The sequence below is a fragment of the Mercurialis annua genome, linkage group LG6, assembly GCF_937616625.2.
Source record: "Mercurialis annua linkage group LG6, ddMerAnnu1.2, whole genome shotgun sequence".
Lineage (NCBI taxonomy): Eukaryota > Viridiplantae > Streptophyta > Magnoliopsida > Malpighiales > Euphorbiaceae > Mercurialis > Mercurialis annua.
The window spans coordinates 42,950,786-42,974,735 of NC_065575.1; the positions used below are offsets into that span (position 1 = coordinate 42,950,786).

General features: G+C 31.4%; 2 protein-coding genes and 1 long non-coding RNA gene across 4 annotated transcripts; 1 reads left to right on the forward strand and 2 right to left on the reverse strand.

Annotated features, from left to right (window-relative positions):
• Positions 1-3,411: 3,411 nt before the first annotated feature.
• Positions 3,412-4,232, reverse strand: LOC126686121 (PRA1 family protein E-like). Its single transcript, XM_050380150.2, has one exon. It carries the CDS (start codon positions 4,037-4,039, stop codon positions 3,515-3,517), a length of 525 nt encoding a protein of 174 aa, XP_050236107.1. The 5' UTR covers positions 4,040-4,232; the 3' UTR covers positions 3,412-3,514.
• Positions 4,233-9,146: 4,914 nt separating this feature from the next.
• Positions 9,147-11,945, forward strand: LOC126685926 (signal recognition particle 9 kDa protein). The gene is made up of 4 exons (XM_050379933.2): positions 9,147-9,334; positions 9,500-9,568; positions 11,329-11,422; positions 11,559-11,945. The coding sequence occupies exons 1-4, from the start codon at positions 9,263-9,265 to the stop codon at positions 11,633-11,635; spliced, it is 312 nt and encodes a 103-aa protein (XP_050235890.1). The 5' UTR covers positions 9,147-9,262; the 3' UTR covers positions 11,636-11,945.
• A 4,138-nt stretch (positions 11,946-16,083) lies between these two features.
• On the reverse strand, positions 16,084-18,935 carry LOC126654052 (uncharacterized). Of its 2 annotated transcripts, XR_008790921.1 has the most exons (3): positions 18,755-18,921; positions 17,428-17,514; positions 16,084-16,706 (listed from the first exon to the last, which is right to left on the reverse strand). It is a non-coding gene; the product is annotated as an uncharacterized LOC126654052 (long non-coding RNA). The 2 variants fall into 2 exon arrangements; XR_007632401.2 differs by lacking the exon at positions 16,084-16,706 and having other exon boundaries at positions 17,366-17,514; positions 18,755-18,935.
• Between the last annotated feature and the right edge of the window lie 5,015 nt (positions 18,936-23,950).

Here is a 23,950-nt window from a genome sequence, read left to right on the forward strand (position 1 = left end):
AGTAACAGAAAGATATTAATCGCTCCCTGGGAAAGGAGAAAGTTCCATGGGAACAATTATTTGTTTCAATATTTTGTCAAAATTATGGGTTTAATTCTTCACACGAGCAATATATATGTATATATAACAAATTATATCTCGTTTGCTAAGTGATTATAATTTTCTTTAGGTAAGATCTTTTTATTTTATCTTTGTCAAATATATGCATAACGTGTTCAAACACTGATTTGACAAACACTGATTTGACACAATATTATATATTTATGAGTATAAAATATATTCTATTTGATAGGAGGCGTGGTATCATAGAGGTTGTCGATCCACAAAATATATTTGATTATCCGTTTTATAATTCATCTGTCCGGAAAAGATAGACTTGTTTTATTTACACACATATTGAAAAAGATAGTTTATTTAATTAGAATAATACTAACTCTCTATAGCACCCTTGTTAAATAGTTAATGCATTTTTTTTTCAATGTATTTTTATTGATTAATTGAAACTATCAAAAACATTAATTATTGTTGTTATCAAAGTCATTATCATTTTAATTTAGTTGACTAAAACTAATTCAATTAAGAGCATTTTTTATATTTATTTAGTTAACTACTTTTTAAAAATAGAAACAAACCTATAATTTGGGACACCTAAAATAGAAACAAACATATTTTTTATGGACGGAGGGAGTATATAGTATCTCGCCAATATGAGCAACAAACTAAAAATGAATGTAACTGACAACACTCGAAAAAAATAGACCGAACTAATAAATTTTAAAATTATAATACACGGCTAAGAAGTATAATTATAGATAGATAGATATATTATGCCTATATAATTATTGCAAGTTAATTATACATTTTATAGTTTTTAAAACGTTTTAAAAAAATGGAAATAAATAGCCGAAATGTAAGTCAACATAAGTCATGAAAAATATAGGGATCAAGGACTCATTTAACTAAAACAAAACTTCTAGGGATCAAGGACTCGTTTAACGAAAAATGTAGCAAACTAATAAGAAAAGCAATAGCTTTGCTGCATAATTCTTGCTCTCCACCTTTCTCATAAATAATTGATGTATTTTTATATGGCAGTTGGTACACTCTTTACTCATCTAAAGAAGATCCAAGCTTCATCAATCCAGTAGTACGCTCAATTTTATCTTTTATGCATTATGAGTCTGCTAGGATTTTTTTGTCGGTGGTTTATATAAAAGTTCACGAGCTTTAAATTTTTATATTTTAATAATTAAATTGTGATATAATTGAAAATGGGTCGTTGAATCATGAATGAATTCTCATGAACAATTACTTGATATCAACAAAAAGTGTTGCTTTCATAATTCTATGGAATTATTTTTAAAATATTTCATTTTAAAATATATTTATAATAAATTTATGCATTTTTTTAATTTTTTACTCTATATTGATAATAAATATATTTATAAAAAGATTAAAATTTTATATAGTCACACTCTCTTTCTCTAAAAAGAAATCAATTTTTGTAAAAAAAAATTAAAAAACTAAAGACACAAAATACAAAATAAACTTGTAAATAAAATAGAAAATAATGTAATGTAGGAATTTTTTTCTAATTTTATCACATTATTTAATAAAACAAATTACTTTAAAACCCTGCATTTATATAATTAACAGTTTAATAGTTTTTATTTCAATTTAATGGTTCTTCACTTTCAGTTTTTTTTTTTACAATCAAATAATCTTCCATTAATAATAAGCAGTTACAAGTGTAAGAATTTAGAAAGAATATAATCGTTTTTAATGACCTGACATGTAACAAGATGTAAACCTTAATTCGCAAATCGTTTTATAAAATAAAATAAAAATTACATAACTGCTCTACCACAATAAGATCAAGTCCTTATATGTCCAACAGACTACTCACAAACTCTTCATAAAACAAACAAACAAACTAATCTTTCATAGAGAAAGAACATCAAAACTTTTATAAAGAAAGACAACCGCTGTAGTAAAATTATTAAAAAGAAACTACTATAACCTATACCGATTTCATCTTCAGTTTTGAAAGTTCTTAATTTATCTTTGATTCTTAATTTGTATATATATCAAAATTGATGCGCCTCATCAATAGATTTACTAACAAAATAAAAAAGATGAAAAAGAGTCGGCTATTTACTTTATTCTAAAGTAATAAAAAAAATGGCGCCAACGGCAAAAATAAACCATTGACGGCGGCCGAAGCGAAAAATAAAAAAAGAACTCTTAACTGGTAGGGTTTTTTATTTGAGAAAGAAAAGAGAGGAACTCTTAATATGTGTTTGGCTTTAGAAGATTTCTTATTTAATTATTGAGTGTTCATAAATTTCAGTTTTGTTAATTATTAGTCCTTTTTATTAATTTTGATACTTATTTTTAAATGGTTTAGCACTCCAATGTTAATTCTATTAATGAAGTGGTCCTTCAGTTTTAATTTTGTTAAACAATTCGATACATCACTTTCAAACGATTTGGTACCTCACATTTAATTCCGTTAACGATTGCCAAAATTAACAAAAGAGCTTAAAAGTTAAGAAAATTGAAGATTAGAGACGTTTAAGTAGGATTTTCAAACAAGTGTTAGTAAACTGTTAATTATGATATATATATAAAGGGCTTTATAGTAATTTATTTTATTCAATATTTAGTGTACATTTTATTTAAAAATATTTAATTTAATGATCGTAAATAAATAAAATACATCAAATATTATATTTTGTTGACTATATAAATAAAAACTCACTGAAATGGTATATGTACTACACATAATTATGTTGTAAAGATTGATTAATCAAATATTTTCACAAGTGAAAAAAAAATCTTAAATGATGACGATAAAATTACTGATTTTTTTCAAAGTCAAGTTACCGAAATAAAATATAGTAATATTCACGTTAAAATTAAAATTTGACTATTATTTTTTTAGCATGAAAATTTGACTATTAAAACACAAAAAATTGATAGTTTACATCGGTGAGTCGGTGACCATATATGTGTAGAACTAAGTACCAACTAAAATAAAAACAGTAGCATAAGACACTATTTTTCATCAACAGATCCACATTTTAAAATAGGATTAGGATCCCTTAAATTCATTTAGACTTAAGGAGTCAAATTCATTAAATTTGCACCATTTAATATTAAATAGATGGTGTAAATTAAAAAAATACAATCTTTATTAACAGTGTAAATAGTAAACTTGACCTTTTAATTTCAAATAATGAACTTTGAAAAATCTCTATTCTTAAAAATAAGATAGCGAGTTCCATTTTTTTTACATATTCATTCTATAAGTTTTTTTCTTCCTCAATCATTTTTAAAAAGATATAGTAATTAACTAGAACCAATTACATGACGTAATATAATTGATTCCATTTTTCTATATGAGCTGAATTGACACTAAACAATTTACAGACGTAAATATTATTAGCAATAAAAATCACGCAAAAACAATTACAGAAAAATATAATTAACATTTAATAATCAAATCAAAATTTTAAATATGAGTGTACCCAGTTCTAGTAGGACTACCCACAACAGAAAACAACCCACCGTCGCCAAAATCTTGTTCATCAACATACAAATCTTCCGTACCTCTAATAACACCATGCAAACCAACGATCAACACTCCGATCACCACCGAAACCAAAACATTTAACCACACAGACGTTAAAACCAGCCCCACAATAGTAACCGCTCCAAGAACTCCGAGAACCACACGATCATCAATCGGACGGTTGAAAACGATCAGAGGCTGATCGCGATAAAAGTATAGAAAAAACCAGCCGATGAAGATAATTAAGAATACGACCATTGATTTAGGATGCCATAATAGGCTGAGGAATAGAATTAAGAGGATTATTATTGTGTAATTGACTCGGAAGTAGCTAATGTTGCGGTTTAATCGTGTTTTGGCTTCGCCGGCGGAGTAGGGGCGGGAGAAGGAGGAGAGTTGGATTAGCTCGCGCCATGGGCGGCGCGTGGGGAAGACGGTGGTGGAGGCGCGAGAAGGTGAAGACATTGATTGGAGATGGTGAGAGTGAGGTATGTTTTGAATTAGTTGGGTTTGGTTTGGTTTAGATATTTGAGAGAGTATGGGAATAAACTGCGTCGTTTAGGGGCTAATGGATCGGGAATGATGTAGTGGACCATTTGAGAATGTTACGTTTGTAAAGATTGGAGTAGTTGCCCTAATTTCTTTTCACAACGAACGAGAGAGGACCAACAACATGGTAACATTTATTGATTATGTTGTTTTTTCAAAAGGGAAAATCTATTTGGCCCGAATATTTTGGACACGATTTGGCCCGAATGTTGTTTCTGAAATTAAAAACACTGTGAGGCTATCCTTGCAAAAAAAGAAACTAGTATTTACTTATAGTGGAGTAGCATTGTTTTTCCAACTTCCAATGCCACTAATTATTAATATTTTTTTTTATCGTTAACTAATTATTAATGTTAAATAACACTTATGATTACAATGATCAAACTATATTTATAGAAAATATTAAACTGCCGACTCTATTTATTTATTTTTTCACATAAGTTATTGTTATAAAAATATTTAAAGGAGCCCATATAAATAGTAGGGATATCTAAAGATTTTTAGGGCATGTATAAATTCAATTTTTATAAAATTAACATAAAAAATAATACATATTAAATTGTTTATTATAATATTTTAATTCTCTTAACATATGTTCACAATTTTATATCAAATAGTATAACATACGTAAAATTAACAAATAAAAAAAATATTCTATAAAATTTGGAGAAAATTGTCTCATGTGTACAATTTAATATGACTACATTATTCTTTCTTACCTTAAATAATTAAAATATATTCACCTTAAATTATTAAATTGTCCAAATTCATACAACTTATTTTTTTAATATATAATTGAAGAGGGAGAGCGTTTGTGAAATGAATCTAATTCACGATCTAGCTGTTTGTTGTCTAATGCTTATACTATTTGAGCTATAATTCATTGGTATATAGCTTAAATTCTTTAATATATTTATATTTTTTTCATAAGATAATCTCGTATTTAACTAATTTGTCTTTGAGGTATTCTGGTACAATTAAAATATCATATGAGATAAGTAAGAAAGATAGAAATATTTAATTTGAATAAGTGTATATATATATATATATATATATATATATATCAGCTTATTCATTCGTTATTGTTATTTTAACAAAGACTTCCTGCTATTTTTATTATTTATAATAATTATTTTTAATATAAATTATAACATTTTAATTATTATCATCTTTATTTATGAACTATTATAATCAATGTCATTTCTAATGTATGGTTATGAGAATAACTAAATATTTTAGGTTTAATAGTGTAAACATTCATGAAGTTTATCATGTTTTGAAAATTTAATACGAACTTTTAATTTTAGCAAATTAAACCTGAACTATCAGTTTTTGGCAGTTTTAAACACCGAACAATTTTTGTCAGAATAATGTTAGTGTGTCCACCAAAATAACCATTGTTCCGGTATCTATGTCACCAATTTTTTAATAGACAATTGCTCGGTGATAAAATTAAAAAGGATTAAAAGTTGGTGTATTATTTTGCTAAAATTATAAATTCGTGTTAAGTTAGCAAAGCACGCTAAAATTTGTAATTTTTACGCTATTAAATTAATATTTTACAAAAGTTATAGTAACTTCTAAAAAGTTCATAATGATACTTAATTATGAAAACTCAATTCCACATAATAACGTGATGAGTTGAGTTCTATGGAATTCACCTACCGAAGTGAATCTCAAAACTTGGCCAAAAAATAATAAGTCATGACTAAGGATGAAAATAGGGCGGGGCGGGATGGAAAAGCTATTTGCATGTCTATCCTCGCTTCTTTGAGATATCTCCATCCCTGTCCTCATGTAATTGATGAGGATTAATTCATCCTCATCTTTCGTGGATTTAATAAGAATCTTATTTGATAACTTAGAATCCCAATTCAATCACAATGCCGATGATTCCGAAAATTCTATAAGACTCTAATCTTTTAGAACAACAAAAATACATTTCTATTTGAAATTATATTCATATTCAATAGCACAATCCTATTTAAAAATTATATTCTTACTGAGACTCGTATTCCTAATATGAATCATTTTTCTATTTGAATTCTACTAGTTATTCCCACCATCATCACTATATAACCAACTGAACATTAAAGAATATTTAAAATTTAACCGACTAATCACTAAACATTAATCAAAACCAAATTGACTTAAAAAAAATTAAATCAAACTGAATCAAATTCTTTATGGAATCTGCCAGTTTGGTTAAAATCAATAAGAACACAATGAATAATTAATGAAAAAAATGTTTATTTTATTTATTCATTCAGTTTAGTTAATTTGGGATATTAAACTCCATGGGTCACTCTAGTTTTAGGAAATCTCAAAAAGGTCACTAAAGTCAATTTTCTTATAAAATGGTCACCGAGCTATACATTTTATTATAAAAGGGTTCACCCATATAAAACGACATAAAAACCTAACATTTTTGCTTATGTGGCAAGCCAAAATTACAAAGAGAAACATAGTTCAGTGACCTTTTTGTTATAAAAGAAATAACTTAATGATTTTTTTATAGTTCACAAAAAGATTAGTGTTCTTTTCGTAACAATAGAAATATTTTTGTAATAAAAGGTATAGTTCAGTGACGACTTTGTAAGAAAATTGACTTTAGTTACCTTTTTGAAATTTCCTGAGACTTGAGTGACTCAGGGAGTTTAATATCCGTTAATTTGAATAATTTAAATCTCAAATGAATTGGTAAATAAAAATTCTAATTCTAATTCTTAAAATTGAACCGACCAAATCCAAATTTATTATAAAAACAATCAAAAGTTATTGTACAAATTAAAGTATAAACTTCATGGAAACTAAATTTTTTAGCTAAATCAAATTAAACAGTTTATTAAACAATAAAATTTATATATTTTAATAATTTTTAGCTAAATCAAATTTTATCAACAACATATTTCTTACTAAAAGTAAAGTAGATAGATCGAGTTTGGCCTAATTCAAATTTATTCAAATCGGCTATGATTTTATTTTATTAAATGTATTTTGTATAATTCGAATTCGACTCGGCTTTTTTTATTAATTTTAATTGGCTATGCTTTTATTTTATTTAATATGTTATAATTTATTTTATTTTATTTCATTTATAAAATAAATATAAAAGCTTTTTTTTTGTAAAGAATCAATATAAATAGTTTTGGAGCTTCGTTAAGTAAGGTATTTAAATTATTTTAGTTCTTAATTTACCAACTGTTAAATGAAAATTAAAACAACAATATTAAACTATTATATAGGATATAGATATTAATTTGTAATTCTAATATTTGGTTCAATAATAATGTTAATATTAATCAAAATAAAACAAAATACTTATTCTTTATTTCAATTCAATTATCTTATAAATTGTTTTTCATCTTGAGAATAACTGATAGTTTTAGTTTTAATTTAATGATCTTGAAAATAGTTTATTATTTATAGTCAAGAGATTACTTGTAGTGGACATGCAAAGCTACTGATATCGGAAACATGTATATGATTAATTGCTTCATTTATTAAAGCATGGAAAAAGGTTATTTTGCAAACCAAACTTACACAAGTCCTTATTTGCAAATAAAATTAATATTCTGGCCATTTTGTGTCCATATTTTTCGGGCTATTTAGCACTGCCCTTTTCAAAAACTTCTTTACATTTTTAAATTATTTATTTTAAATTTATAGATTTTAGAGTTAAATATTTTTTAACTAATTCACTCGTGATATAAAAGAGAAAAGGGTCATTTATGTTGTTAAACAAAAATTTAGGACAAAAAGAGAGTAATCTCAAAGAAAAAAAGTGTAAAAATTAGCAATAAATAGCAATACTGTATATTAAATGCTTACTGGTTTTAATTTTATTTATACTTAACCGGACGAAATCATATATCAACATATGTCTTTAAGATTTGGAACAAGATAAAATAAGTTCTCAACGTCTGAAAAAATTCAAATATTACCCTCAATGCCTTGATTAATGAATAATCAGACCCCTTGATTTTAACAAACAAGTCTCCAACGTCTCATTTATATGTCAAAATTGGAGGCATGAATGTTCATTTTTCAAGACGTGTAGGAATATTTGAACTTTCCGGATGTTGAGGGCTTACTTGATATTAGAGTCAAATTTTAAGAGCATGTCTAACTTTGTTTTTAAAAAATAAAATTAAAATTAAAAAATCATATGTAATATATTTTTAACTATTTATATTTTAAAAAATGAAATTAAAAAATAAAGAAAATAGATAGTCCTATTGAAATGGCAAGAGTATATTTGATTTTTTAAGTAAAAGTTTATTAAGTCAAATTATGAATGCATTTTATTGACCTTACATAAAACGAGATGTTTGAGCAAAAATATGTGCAACACCATTTATAGATCATCTAATAAACTTTAAACTTAAATTACATAATTGTTTATTAATAATAATACAATCGAACTTTTCTTATTTTCCATGAACGAAGACAAAAAAAAATCAATTGAGAAGATAAAATAAAAAAATTAACTGTAAAATCAATTTATACTATTAATAGCAGTTAAGAAAATTAAAGTCAAAATACTAAAGAAAAATTACAATTTTTAGATTGAATTTTTTTAATCTTTAATTCATTTAAGTTGAAAATAATTTATTTCAGTTAGATTTAAGAATTTAGTATGTTTTTGGTGCTTGAACTTGTATATCAAAATCAATTAATTTTGAATTTAGTCATTATGAGTAATTAAGAATATATTTTTTAATGTTTAGATCAATTAAGAATAAAACTAGTTTATTCTAGTTTATGAGCTTCTTTATTTTATATATATTTTTTAATTAATTTATTTGATCAAAATAATTAAATGTGGGTTAATTGACCTGACACAAACGTTTAGGAACCGAAATGACCTCCGCTCGAAAACAATTAGAACTCGAATTGTATTTCCTACGATGACATGGCTCTAAATCACGTTTACTGGGTCCCGTACTCCAAGTGATGCTTACGTGCCAAACTCCTATTGGCTATTAAATTTACACCGACCTTTCAGTGTACAATTGACTGCACCTTAAACCTCAGCTCCGCCTCGAGCAAGTCGACGGCGCTATAAAATTTCGAAATCTCCGAATTGCGCGTCTCTGCAATTGCAATCAATTTTAATCAATCAATTAGACAGCGAGAATGGTTTACGTAACTTCTTGGGACGAGTTCGTTGAGCGATCCGTAACGCTATTCCGCGCCGATCCTGATTCTGTACGTTTACTCTCTTTTTCAATTGCAATTACTTTAACCCTAAGATCTATTTTTATTATTATGATTATTATCTTTAATTGTTATTTATTATTTTAATTTTTTCCTAATTAATTACAATCTAATTTATGTTTGTGTGATATTGTGGCGGGGAATTGGGGAATGTAGACACGGTATGTGATGAAGTATAGGCATTGTGATGGCAAGCTGGTTCTCAAGGTTACTGATAACAAAGAGGTATTGTATTGTGTTCTTTTTTTAGACTTTACTGTAGTTTTTTATTGTTATCTATGTGCATTGACTAGCTAGTGATTGAAGTTGAGATTATGCTGATTTAATGGAGTTGTTTTTCGAAATTGGGTTTTGGTTTATTTTACATTGCTATGAGCCTATGATGAATCGGCATCACTCGCTAATTGGCTCTACGTTGTCTTGTGTGATCTGTTTTGGAGTTGAGATGTTCTTCATGCTTTGAGGTTGGTGTTTTGAGTGATTGGAAGGTATATCATATATAGCAGTAGCTGGAAATTCCTAGAAGTTTCAATAGATAACCTTAGGAAGCATAAATTTGTTTTGCATGTTGGTACCAAGCCTTCTTGGAGGTGCCGTATGCAGGGGGGGACATGGGGACACAGCAACATAAGTATCCTAATAGTTTTTACTGTTGAAAGGAAGGGACGTGCTGGTTAATTGTTGAAGATTTGTTATTGGAGTTAATTTTAATGAATTAAACTTTGTTTGAAGTTCTTCTTTTACTTATATTAAATAAATCGGGAAATTTATTTACATAATATGTATATTTATTTTATGTATATTATATAATTAATTTGCCGTGTCACGGCCGTATCTATGTCTTGTTCTTTAAAATGCCATTCTTCGTGTCAGTGCTTCATAGAGATGAATAGTAGCATGAAAGAGAGATGAGTCTTTCTTTATGGAAGGGGTTTTGGTCTCTTACGGTATTAGGTATGGTTTGGATGGAAGAGAGTAAATTTAAACAAACCAATAAGGTATCTCTGTTCATGGATGCTGTGTAAACCATTAGAGGTGTTTGATAGGATTTTTCTGTCTATTTTATGCCATTATGGTTAATAGAGTGGTTTACATGACGGTTATTAAAGAGGTAATATAGTATGTTTTCGGGTCAGGTTGTATTGGTCGTTAAGGACGCCAATAATTATGTTTAATTTCTTAAACAGATGCTTTATTTTATATTTACTTTTTATTGGTTATGACAATGTACATAGTTGGAAGAAAATGCTACTAACCAAACACTACTAAAGCTTTAGAGATACACATTGTCAATAGGAAATGTTACTAAACAGACACTGTAAATATTTAGCTATACAAAGCCTTAATCCACGTGTTTAATGAGTTATCTGTACTCTCTTTAGGATGCTCAATGTGTACTATCCAATCAATTTGTTTCTGAATTTCATGAATGTAAAGAAGTCCCACAATAATTGAAGTAACTCGAGTATAGTGTATTATAGTCAGTAATTGAGCTAGCATGGCCAGGAAGAAGTCATGGGAGAGTTTGTGTGCTATGATGATGCATTGATGCTTTCTCTTCTCTTGGATGTTAAATCCTTTTCCAACACTGTGGGGGCACTGACAGCATTATAATATGTAATGGCTGTTCTGGATTTATAAAACAAGGTTGGCCTAAGTTTTATCTGTTTTGTCATAGAAAGCCTTTTATGCCTGATTACCATGCGGATTTTATTCATTTCTATGCTTTTGAACCTAGGAAGATAGAGTAGCTTTTATAAATAGTAAACCTTTCTGCTTGTGCATTTGTCGTATTCTTAAGTTAGGCATGCTGCAACTTGAGCACCAATTGTTAGCTAAGTTCTCCGTCTAGTTCCCTGAGGTCTAAATAGAGAAGTTGATTATGAATTGTGTTTGATGCCAAATCATATAGACTAAGGAATTTCCCTTAACCCTTGCTTAGAACTGTCAAATCGAATTTTATGGAACTATTTTCCATTTTTCAGTGTCTCAAGTTCAAGACAGACCAGGCACAGGAAGCTAAGAAAATGGAGAAGCTAAATAATATTTTCTTCACTTTGATGTCTCGTGGCCCTGACGGTATGTCTTTCACAGACTTGTACATTTCAAAATGGTTTGCTGTCTCTATATGTAGCATCATCAAATGCGGTTCTTTTGAAGTATGTTTTAAAACTGCTCTAACTATCTCTAACTCTTTTCCGTTTTTCCGATGCAGCTGATGTTGCAGAAGTAACAGGGAAAGAACAAACAGAAGCACAGGTAGGAAAGAAAGGAAGAGGAAGGAAACAATAGTTTTCTCTTGGAGATATGTTCTATGTGACTTGTGGATAAAGATAATTGAATTTTGGAAAAGCTGATAGATCGGGTCCTCATGACGCAAATGTTAGTGATACCATTGAATTTATGGGATTTTCTTATATTTTCTCAATCCCATTTTAGTTTCTGAAATACATGTTTGATGCTAATTTTGGGTTATACTGCATGAGTTTGTGTTCTCCCGTGCAGTTATTTACACGATTTTGGAATGGGATGTTGGACCTTATGGTTCATAGAATAATAGTGACTTAAGTGGAATGAATATAGGTTTATTTTGTTTCTCGAATTTAACATAAACTGTTTTGGACAAAAACACCCTTAAAATTGGCATTTTTGCTTTGTTTTATTCCTCAACTGAAGTGGCAAAACATTATTAGAGCTTGATGTACAACTTGGAGCTGGGGTGATGTTTGTAACATGATGTTTGTATTAAATCTGATGGATAAAATGAGTCAAAATACCAATTTCAAGGATAATTTTTTTCAAAATTACGAATTTGATCTTAGTTGATGTTTTATGTCAAATTTAAAGGCCAAAATTAGACCTTTCATTGTAGGTGGAGCAGTAGCCAAGTTTCCTATGAACCCATACTGCCATTTTGAATGTGTACAAGTAGGCCAAATGAATGCGGCTAAATCCTTATTATAGCTCCTACAAAAAGATTGTGATTCTTTGGTGCCCACACACCTTTAGACTTAGTTGCAACATTATTAAAAATCAGTGATCTGTTTGTACAAGTAGTCCCTTAATTTGTAGATTCCTAAAGGAGTAGCGTATCAGATGCTTAATGATTTTGCACAATTACCTTTAATGTATTGGCATTTTGAGTTATAGAAATATTTGAACAACTCATGATTGGGGGCGTGCATGCATGTGTAATATAGAAATCCAGAGTTGGGTTGAGTAGGACTGTGAGCTCCACCGTTGTCAACATATGCACATGTCTTGTTTTACTAATACATGAATTCAACTATAGGCAGAAGAACTACGTAAAATGTTGCTTTATGCTCCATTTTTTTAAATATGTGACTATTAAATTTAATAAAGATTTTGTTGGAATATGCCTAGAATTCTAATTCCTATTTGTATTAGGACTCTATTAATGAAATGTTTGGGAGAAGGATAACTTTGTTATCATTGGCTAACTAGGAAGTATAAATCCAATTAGGATTAATATTCCTAATGCCATATAGACTATTTATTCACTATATATACACTACCTTATTCACCTTTTAGAAGACACCAAAAACCGAACACACAATGTAGACATTGATGTGAATAAGGAAAAAAGGGGGTGTGTGTGATGTGAGGAATATAAATTAATTCTTACCCTTTTGGGTACTTCTTGTAGAGAGAGAAACACTTTGTGGGTTTTTCTTCTAAGGGCATATTTACTAGAGATGTTCTCTATTTGGTGATTCTCCACCAATTTTGTACTCCTTTTGATGATTAGTGGATGGCTCGAATCTTTCGCCCGTGGATGTACGCTTTAAAGCAGAACCACGTAAATCTCTTGTGTTATTTATTATTTTGCTATATTGTTATTTGTTGATCAAATCCATTATTAAATACCTACCGAATGGTTTCGATTCCGCTGCGCATACCAATCCAGTCAAGAACCGGTCACGACAATTGGTACCAAAGATTCAACAATCGGTATCAATATTACAACAATTGGTATCAGAGCCAATTTGGTTTTTCAGATTTATATTTGGATTATGATTATCATAGTAAAGTATTATTTGGAGGATTTTGCAAGGCGAAATTACTTGACACAAAAAAGATTATTTGGAGATAGAGAAGCCACCAAATTTGGAAGTGCCGAAAGTCGTCAATTGAAGACAGACTTGGGTATTAAAATTCTTAAGGAGATTTTTGTGATGGAGATTAATATGCTACTTTAAACTACAAAGAAAAAAAGGTATGACTTTTCTAAACACACAACTATTTGAGGATTTTATAAAGCCTTTGTAAGATGAATGATTGGGGTCATCTCTTTATACTCTCATAAAATTCTATTAGTAATATAAAATTTGCTTTTAAGAGTTTGTTGAATGAAGAGTTCGTTTGGGCATAATCAGATTTTGATAAAATCATGATATTGCAAAAGAGATTTTGTTTTGATTAAGTAGCAATCTTAGACACAAGATGGATTACAACGTTTGTAATTTGAAACGGCGTCACTATTGAATCGCTCATAAGCCAATTTGTTTGGAGATAGGCAGAATATTTTTTATCCAAAATTTATGCAGATTCAGGTTGTTCATATCACATATGTGCCAATTTCGATTGGTTTTCCGTCTACAACTGAGTTGATAGTGGAGTGTAGTTATGGGTAACGGTCAATACATGCAGAATTTTGGATTTTGGTTCAGTCAAGGGCAAGATGCATAATGAGACGGTTAGAACAATAATGTATGTTCAACATGATTTCTATATGCACATGTCTGGTATCTCAATATATAAAACTACGAGTTTTATGGGTTATTTGGCGATGAAGTGAGATTGGATGCTGCACTTGTGATGTATGCTCATTGGGTTGGTCGACTTATGAAGATTAAGGGATATGCTACGAACTCAACATTTGTTTTTTGATTTAATCATTATAGGCTACTAGTGACGTTTGTTTCTGGTATCAGTTTTAAGACCAACAAAATTCGAAACTTCGTGAAATTTTGATTGATAAACCCGAAGATAGTAAATCTTCAGTCATTTTGGTTTCAGCAAGTTCAAGACGTTCTTGAAGCTTGTATGGTCCTCCTCAAAGAACCTATTTTGGAATAAGTTCAGTTTGAACTTAAATTGGAGAAGGTGGAGCACAACAGTAATCACAGTTCATTGGAGAATTCAAGTCAAGGTGGAGATTGTTGGAATATGCCTAGAATTCTAATTCCTATTTGTATTAGGACTCTATTAATGAAGTGTTTGGGAGAAGGATAACTTTGTTATCATTGGCTAACTAGGAAGTATAAATCCAATTAGGATTAATATTAATGCCATATAGACTATTTATTCACTATATATACACTACCTTATTCACCTTTTAGAAGACACCAAAAACCGAACACACAATGTAGACATTGATGTGAATAAGGAAAAAAGGGGGTGTGTGTGATGTGAGGAATATAAATTAATTCTTACCCTTTTGGGTACTTCTTGTAGAGAGAGAAACACTTTGTGGGTTTTTCTTCTAAGGGCATATTTACTAGAGATGTTCTCTATTTGGTGATTCTCCACCAATTTTGTACTCCTTTTGATGATTAGTGGATGACTCGAATCTTTCGCCCGTGGATGTACGCTTTAAAGCAGAACCACGTAAATCTCTTGTGTTATTTATTATTTTGCTATATTGTTATTTGTTGATCAAATCCATTATTAAATACCTACCGAATGGTTTCGATTCCGCTGCGCATACCAATCCGGTCAAGAACCGGTCACGACAATTGGTACCAAAGATTCAACAATCGATATCAATGTTACAACAGATTTATTTTCCTCCTTTGGATGAAAATATTCTCATGTTGGTGAATTTCGCTAATTTTATCCTCTGTTGAGGTGGTAGAAAAGAATTAGAGTATTAAATATAAATTGGACTTGAAGTTGTAGAAATTTTTGAACAATTTAAAATTGAAAAGGCGAAAACGAGTTAAAACGTCATACATAATGCTCTTAGCTGTATTTAAAGCCATGAAGAAGATGTCTATTTTAAAAGTACTTTTGTTCTAAACATCTATTTTGACTATGTTTTGGTCTAACCAATGAGATATATAATTCAAATGGTATAAATATTGAACAACATACTTTCAAAATCGTGGGTTTAATTCCTCCTATAAGAAGCACTTTCCCAATTATCAAACAAAATTGTTTTAGTCTAACATAATGAATTTGATCTTACTTCATCCCTTATTCCTGATTTAAAGGTTAAAATGAACTTTTATTAAATTATATATGAATTTTTATACTGATCTTTCTAAACTTTAATTCTAGTTTCACCGGATTTTTTTTTCAAGATAGAATTCATTGATGATGATTGAAATATAAAGAAATGAAAGTCATATAATAAGATCTAAACACATGATCTTTCAAATTTGAAATCCAAAAAACTAAGAAACAACTAAAGATACAAGCAAACAATAATTGAAAAGAAGAAAAATCAAAAATATGATAAAAGTGTCATATGACTCAACAACGATGAATAAAGTTCAGTTAGGATGATGTGTAGAATTTTAACACCCATCTTATATTACTGACGATCTGCTCGATCCGTTGAATCTGACTTTTTAATCTTTATCTTTAATAAATCCCATAAAAATAGATCAAAACACATCTCAAAAAAATTTATTCAAATACAAAAAAACGCTCCAAGTAGAGAGATTTAATTAACAAAATATAAAATACCATAGAAATAAGTAATAAATTGTCACGACCCGATTCTCGGCATCGAGACCGGCGCTAGGGAATGGGAGTGGTTGCTCCGAAACCCGTAGCAAGCCTTAAAATACATTAAAAATCACTTAAAATTTTTCGCGGAATTCAAATCATTTTCGAACATTTTAAAATCGCAGTTTAAAACGTTCTATAATCAATTACCATTTAAAACATGCACATAATTTTTCTCTTTAATTATTGCATTTTAGTTTCAAAACCATTTCTCTATGGTTTATCATGCATCTCAATATGCGTACCATCTTACTATGGTAATTACTGCATTTCACTATGCGGGCCATTTCTCTATGGACTTAACCGCATTTCATTATGCAGACCATTTCATTATGGGTTTAACTGCATTTCATTATGCAGATGCGCTCGCCGCATTTTATACTCGTGCAGTCGCTCGGACTTTCGCACAGCATTCACATATTACATATTATCAGAGTTTAGCGTTATAATAAAATAAAGCATAAATAAGTCCAACGACCACTAAGGTATCACCGTTCATTATTCTAGCTACTGCAACTCTAGACACATAAAGGAAAGTCATTCTCACTTATTCAATCCAGGGATTTCCGGAACAAGAAATTGGAAATCCGCACCTCAAACTACTCGCCTGTAAAAATATTAAATTCAACGGGGTCAGTTATAAAAACTGGTGAATGCGTACAACATGTACTAATAAACATTAATATGAAAGCAATGCATTCCAGATTACCGATTCATATGAAACCCTAAACCATGATTCATGTTCCTATATGCTTTCAACACAGGAAACATAAATAATCCACATTTTTCCATTCCATCCGGGTGAACCTTTTATTTTTCTTTGGCCGTATTTATTTTCTCTTTTTGTACTATTAGCCAGTCAAATTCCGATTAGTTTACTTTTACGTATTTGAAAGTCCCAGACTCTTCTTACAATACAACGGATTTCGGCAGTACATAAATACCGTCGCCAATTTCACTTTTTTTAAATAAAAGGTTTCAACCTCTCAGATCTCGGTAGTTTGCTGACTACCTTTGGTCGTCTATATTCCGTTGCCTCTGAAGATCTGCCATATGTCTAGGCCGTCGCCTGACTACTAGACCGTCGTCTAGTTTTCCACATACCCATATTCACATGCAAATAAATTCTAAATGCAATACTGGTGATCACACAGCACTATTGCCGCCCAATAGTAAGCACGTTTCAATGAATCTAAATCGGTTTCAACACTATGAATAGTTCATGCGATTTAAATTCAAAATAAAATAAAGCATTTGCAAATCATGTAAAGCAGTTCGCAATATTTTTAATACTAATATTTAGCAGTATAAGTTGTAAACACACTCACAGTACTCGCTTATTCCAAATATAAAAATACCACCCGTCGAATATCAAAACCTTTGCTCGCCGGTTTCCGCGACAAAACTCGCTGGATCTAATTTAGAGATTAAACATTAATAAATGTAATAACTCTAAATTCTAGGATAAACTCTAGACCGACTCAACCATATAACCACATAATCACAAACCAAATTTGATTCCGACTATCTATATCCGCGTCATCGTATTTCTATACGATACACCACGTAGTTTATTTATTTCCATAAATAAACATAGAATTATAATTCCATATAATTCTATCACACATTCAATTCACATAATTTCTAAAATACACCTTTAGAAAATATCAACAAACATATCACAATTCACAAATATCCAAAAATATTTTTCCGTAAAATATTTTTGACCCGGGGCTCGGCCCCCCCTTATTTTCTGCCAAAAACATTTCGGCACTAACTGCTGCCAACTGAGTTTAGGACTGAGCCAACATGCTCTATCCCCTCTACTCAAACTCCGGTCACCGTATTCCGGTGGTTTTGGCCGGAAAACTCAAAAACGCTAAAAACGCTTAAAAATCCATTTTAAGCCATTTTAACACCGAAATTCACCAAAATCTTTTTCAAATACAATTTTAATTTTTATCTTGTAAAAACAGCAGCCCAATATTTTTAAAATAATATTTTCCATTATTTTAACCATTAAAACCGAAATAATCAATTAATAATCAAAACCGATTATTAATCCGTCAAAACACCACACAAAAATCATTTAAACTCCACAAATAATTATCAAACACATTTCATAAATTTTTCATAAATATTTTCTGCCCAGAATTTAAAATGACAGTTTTACCCTTTTTAGAACTATTTTGGCCGAATAGAGTTATTAAAAATTAAACCCGATTATTAAACCGCTAAAAATTAACCATCAACCATTTAATTAACATCAACCACAAATATAACTCATACATGAACCAATTATTTCCAGAAATTAAAAATCAATTTATTTACTCTTTTTAAGCTATTTTTAAGCTTTAAAACAATTAAAAATCGAAACTCAACTAATTAAATTAACACCCGAATAAATTAACATTTTTAATCCACAAAAATCACACTTTAAAGCATATATAAATCTCAACATATAGATCAGCCCAGAAATTTAAATAAATAATTTAATTTTCACGGAAAAATTATTTTAAAACCGAAACCCACATAAATAACAACCAAAACTAGTTAATTAACCATCAAACATCAAATTTACACCATCCTAAACATGTTTCTAGACCTCAACCAACATCAGCAAATAAAAACTAAGATTTGAGCTTGAAATTATACCTCAAACGAACATGCAAATATAGATTAATGATCTACGTAAGCTCCTCGTCAATTTCCGTTAAGAAAATTTTGAGAGAAAATCAAAGGATAAATTTTTGTGTTTTGAGCTTGAATGGTTCGGCACCCACACTCAAATGGAGAAGACAATTGAAGACTTGGGCACCAAGTTGTCTTAAGAAAATATCTAGATATTATTAGGTTGTTCAATTATTTGCAAGTTTGCCATTATGGCATTCTTGTAAATAATTCGAACTCTAGGGGCAAAATAAATTCAACTTTACCAAATATTCAAAAACATTAAATCATATCGTATGGGCTGTTTTTAAAATATTTTTGGGCTTTTAAAAATATTTAAAATAATTATTTTTACGGTTTTTAGTGAAAAATCACAAAATTCACTTTTAACACGTAAAATTGCCAAAAATCACATTTAAGGCAAACACATAGCAAATCACATTTTTACCCTTATAAATTCATCACGTGAATTTATACACTATTTTCGAGGTCCTAATCAATTAAAATCGGACACACACGAAAATAAACACTAATAATTCTACGGGGTATTACATTCACCCCTCCTTATAAGAAATTCGTCCTCGAATTTCAAAACAAACTATTACCTTGAGCAAACAAGTGGGGATATCGTTTCCGCATATCCGCCTTCGTTTCCCACGTACATTCCTCAATTGTACGGCTCCTCCAGAGCACTTTTACCATAGGTATCTCCTTACTACGGAGTTTCCTAATCTGGGTATCCACAATTTCTACGGGTTCCTCCTCATAAGATAACTCCTCGTCTATCTCAACCTCCTGAGGTTGAATAAGTCTATGAGGGTCAGGAATATACTTCCTAAGCATCGACACGTGAAACACTGGATGTACTAGCGACATCTCAGATGGTAATGCTAACTTATAAGCTACCGCTCCTACTCGCTCAATTACCTCGTAAGGTCCTGCATATCTCGGCGCTAGCTTTCCTTTCTTTCCAAATCGGATTACACCTTTCATAGGTGATATTTTAAGAAACACAAAATCTTCGACTTGAAATTCTATATCCTTTCTCCTCACATCAGCATAGCTCTTTTGCCGACTAAATGCAGTTTCTAAACGTTGCTTAATCAACGGCACTTTCTCAGACGTAATCTGAACAATTTCAGCTCCTGTTAATTTTCTCTCTCCAACTTCTTCCCAACAAATTGGAGATCTACACTTACGCCCATACAACGCCTCATACGGTGCCATCTCAATACTGGAATGATAACTATTGTTATATGAGAACTCTACTAACGGTAGATACTCATCCCAATGGCCTCCGAAATCTAAAACACACATTCTTAACATATCCTCCAAAGTCTGGATAGTCCTTTCAGACTGTCCATCTGTTTGGGGATGAAACGCTGTACTAAAATCTAAGCGCGTTCCTAAAGCCTCTTGCAGACTTTGCCAAAATCGGGATGTAAAAACTGATCCTCGATCTGACACAATTGACACAGGAACTCCATGTAAACTGACCACTTTGTCAATATAAGTCTGTGCCAATTTCGCTGCCGTATAGGTAACCTTGATCGGAATGAAATGAGCCGACTTTGTCATTCGATCAACGATAACCCATATCGAATCAAAACCATGTTGCGACTTAGGCAATCCAACGACAAAATCCATGGTTATTCTTTCCCATTTCCATTCTGGTATTGGTAGTTGTTGCAAAAATCCAAATGGTCTCTGATGTTCCAACTTCACTTGTTGGCATATCGGACACTTAGCAACAAATTCTGCTATATCTCTTTTCATACCATTCCACCAATACATCTGCTTAACATCGTGATACATCTTGGTAGAACCAGGATGAACACTATACTTAGATCCATGTGCCTCCATCATAATTCTCTGTTTCAATTCCTCTATATTTGGTACGCACACCCTTGTACCAAATTTCAGAATACCATCTTTCAAATTATACTCAGAGTTCATTCCCTTTTGAACCTCTGCAATAACATGCTTTAGTTGAGGATCCGTTGTCTGAAGTTCCTTAATCTGATCATTCAATGTAGGTTTGATCGTCATTTGAGCTAACAAACTCCCCAAATACGAAACCTCTAATTGAACTCCTTGATCAAACAACGAATGCACTTCTCTAATCATTGGTCTCTTCTCAACTAAAGTAACATGAGCTAAACTTCCTGCTGATTTTCTACTTAACGCATCAGCAACTACGTTAGCTTTGCCAGGATGATACTGTATCGTACAGTCATAATCCTTTAGCAACTCCATCCACCTCCTCTGTCTGAGATTCAACTCTCTCTGATCAAATATGTATTTCAGACTCTTGTGATCAGTGAATATTTCGCATTTTGCTCCATATAGGTAATGTCTCCAAATCTTTAATGCGAATATCACTGCTGCTAATTCTAGATCATGGGTTGGATAATTAACTTCATGCTTTTTCAACTGGCGAGAAGCATAAGCTATAACTCGTCCATGTTGCATTAGTACACATCCTAACCCGATCCTAGAAGCATCACAATAGACTGTAAGTCCATCACTACCTTCTGGTAATGCCAGAACTGGAGCTGTTGTCAAACACTCCTTCAGCTTCTCGAAACTCACTTCACATTGATCAGTCCAAATGAACTTCGCGTTCTTCTGAGTTAGCTTAGTTAATGGTGCAGACAACTTAGAAAAGTCTTGCACAAACCGTCTATAATAACCAGCTAAACCCAAGAAACTACGAATTTCTGTCACTGAACTTGGCCTTTTCCAATCCATTACAGCTTCAATCTTTTTAGGATCCACCTTAATCCCACTTTGAGATACTACATGTCCCAAAAATGCTACCTCTTCTAACCAAAACTCACACTTCGAGAATTTGGCATAAAGCTGATGATCTCTCAAAGTTTGTAACACAATCCTTAAGTGTTGCGCATGCTCCTCCTCTGTGCGCGAATAAATCAAGATATCATCTATGAACACTATCACAAATTGATCTAGAAACGGTTTGAAAATCCGATTCATCAAATCCATGAAAGCCGCTGGTGCATTTGTCAATCCAAATGACATCACCAAAAATTCATAATGACCGTATCTTGTTCTGAATGCAGTCTTTGGAATATCATCATTTCTGATCTTCAACTGATGATAACCAGACCTCAGATCAATCTTTGAAAAGTACCTCGCTCCTTGCAATTGATCGAATAAATCGTCAATTCTGGGTAAAGGATACTTATTCTTGATTGTGACCTTATTGAGTTGTCTGTAATCTATACAGAGTCTCATAGATCCATCCTTCTTCTTAACAAACAACACAGGTGCTCCCCAAGGTGAGACACTTGGTCGTATAAATCCACTATCAATCAATTCTTCTAATTGATCCTTCAACTCCTTTAGTTCTGCTGGTGCCATACGATACGGAGGTATCGATATTGGACTTGTACCAGGAACTAGATCAATACAGAATTCAATCTCTCGATCTGGTGGTAATCCAGGTAACTCTTCTGGAAACACATCAGAATACTCCAAAACTACTGGTACATCATTCACACTTCCAACTTCCTTCTGAATATCTCGTACCAGAGCTAAAAATCCTTGACATCCTTTACTTAACATCTTTCTCGCTTTCAAAGCCGAGACTAAACTCTTTGGGGTTTCCAACTTCTCTCCCCGTATAGAGATAAGTTCAGTTCCAGGTGCATGGAACGTCACTATCTTTTCTCTACAATCCACATTTGCATAATGTCGCGACAACCAATCCATTCCTAGGATGACGTCGAATTCTAAGACATTAAGCAATAACAAATCCGCAAGCAATTCTCGCTCTCCAATTAACACAGGACACGACGGATAAACTACAGTAACGTCTATGCTTTCGCCTACAGGTGTAGCTACTAACAATGGGTTTTGCAAAATCACAGGTTGAATGCAAAACTCGACGATACAAATGAATGCGTAGCACCGGGATCAAATAAAATTGATGCATCATGCGAGGATATTGAAAATATACCTTGCACTACCGCGTTCGATGCATTCGCCTCTTGAGGATTGATCGCAAAAACTCTAGCCTGCCCTCCGCTAGCAGTTGATCCAGATCCTCGTCCGCCTGTGGTCCTTCCTCCACCACGATTACCAAAACCATATCCTCTTCCACGTTGTCCATTAAACACATTTTGGTTCTGTGCCTGCCCAGACACTGCAGGATATACAGGTGATAGGAGTGAAATACTCCTATCTTTAGGATGTCTTTTCGTATGCTTTTATGTGTTTTCACCCCGCTTTTATATGGAATTGATTAGCTTATAGAGGGTGTTTATGTTTCAGGGAATCAAGAGCATTACGAAGAGTTTTGAGGCCGAAATAGTGGAAAATGAGCGGAAGCGGAAGTCGAGCGCAAAAGAAGTTAAAGCCGGAAGCGAAAGAAGTCGACTCCCCCTTTTGGAGAGGTGTCTCGAATCGAGACATCCCACTTAAATGGGTGTCTCGAATCGAGACACAAAAATTTGAGAAGCAGAATTATCTGCTTAGTGTGTCTCGAATCGAGACACACTCATAAGTTGAGTGTCTCGATTCGAGACAAGAGGAAAGGAAGGATGTCAGCTTTTCTCAGAACATTTCCTAATTGGGCCAAACATTCTAGATGGGTTGTATTTTGTTCCCTATTTTGGGCTGTACTATATAAGGGTACCTTATTTTCCCTTTTTAGGGTTATGCACTAGATTTAGATTTGTAGCCCCCATTTCCTATTACTATTCTCAGATTTTTAGATACAATTGTTCTTAGTTTTAATTCCAGATTCTTGTTCTTAACTTTGGTGATTAATGCAAGATTATTATTATTCAAGCTTCATTATTATAGTTATTATTGAATGTTTTTCTTCTACTTATTAAAGGTAATCTTTCTACATCTTAATAGTATGTTTAATTCTTGTTTAATTATTGCTTTAGCTTTGATAATGGCTAGCTAAACTCCTTGTTTGGGGGTTGTTGATGATTGCCATGATTAGTTGAATAGTTGATTAGGGTTGATTTGTGTTGGGAGTTTGTTGTGATTATTGGGGCTTAATGCTTAGATTAACTTGATCTATTAATCTATGTTTAGAGACTAGTTAATTAGGCGAGAGTCAATTAATTAGACGGACTTAGTTGATCACAAACCTAAAATCTAATCACGCTAGGGCGGTTTAGGGATTAGGTGGTTAGAAGTTAG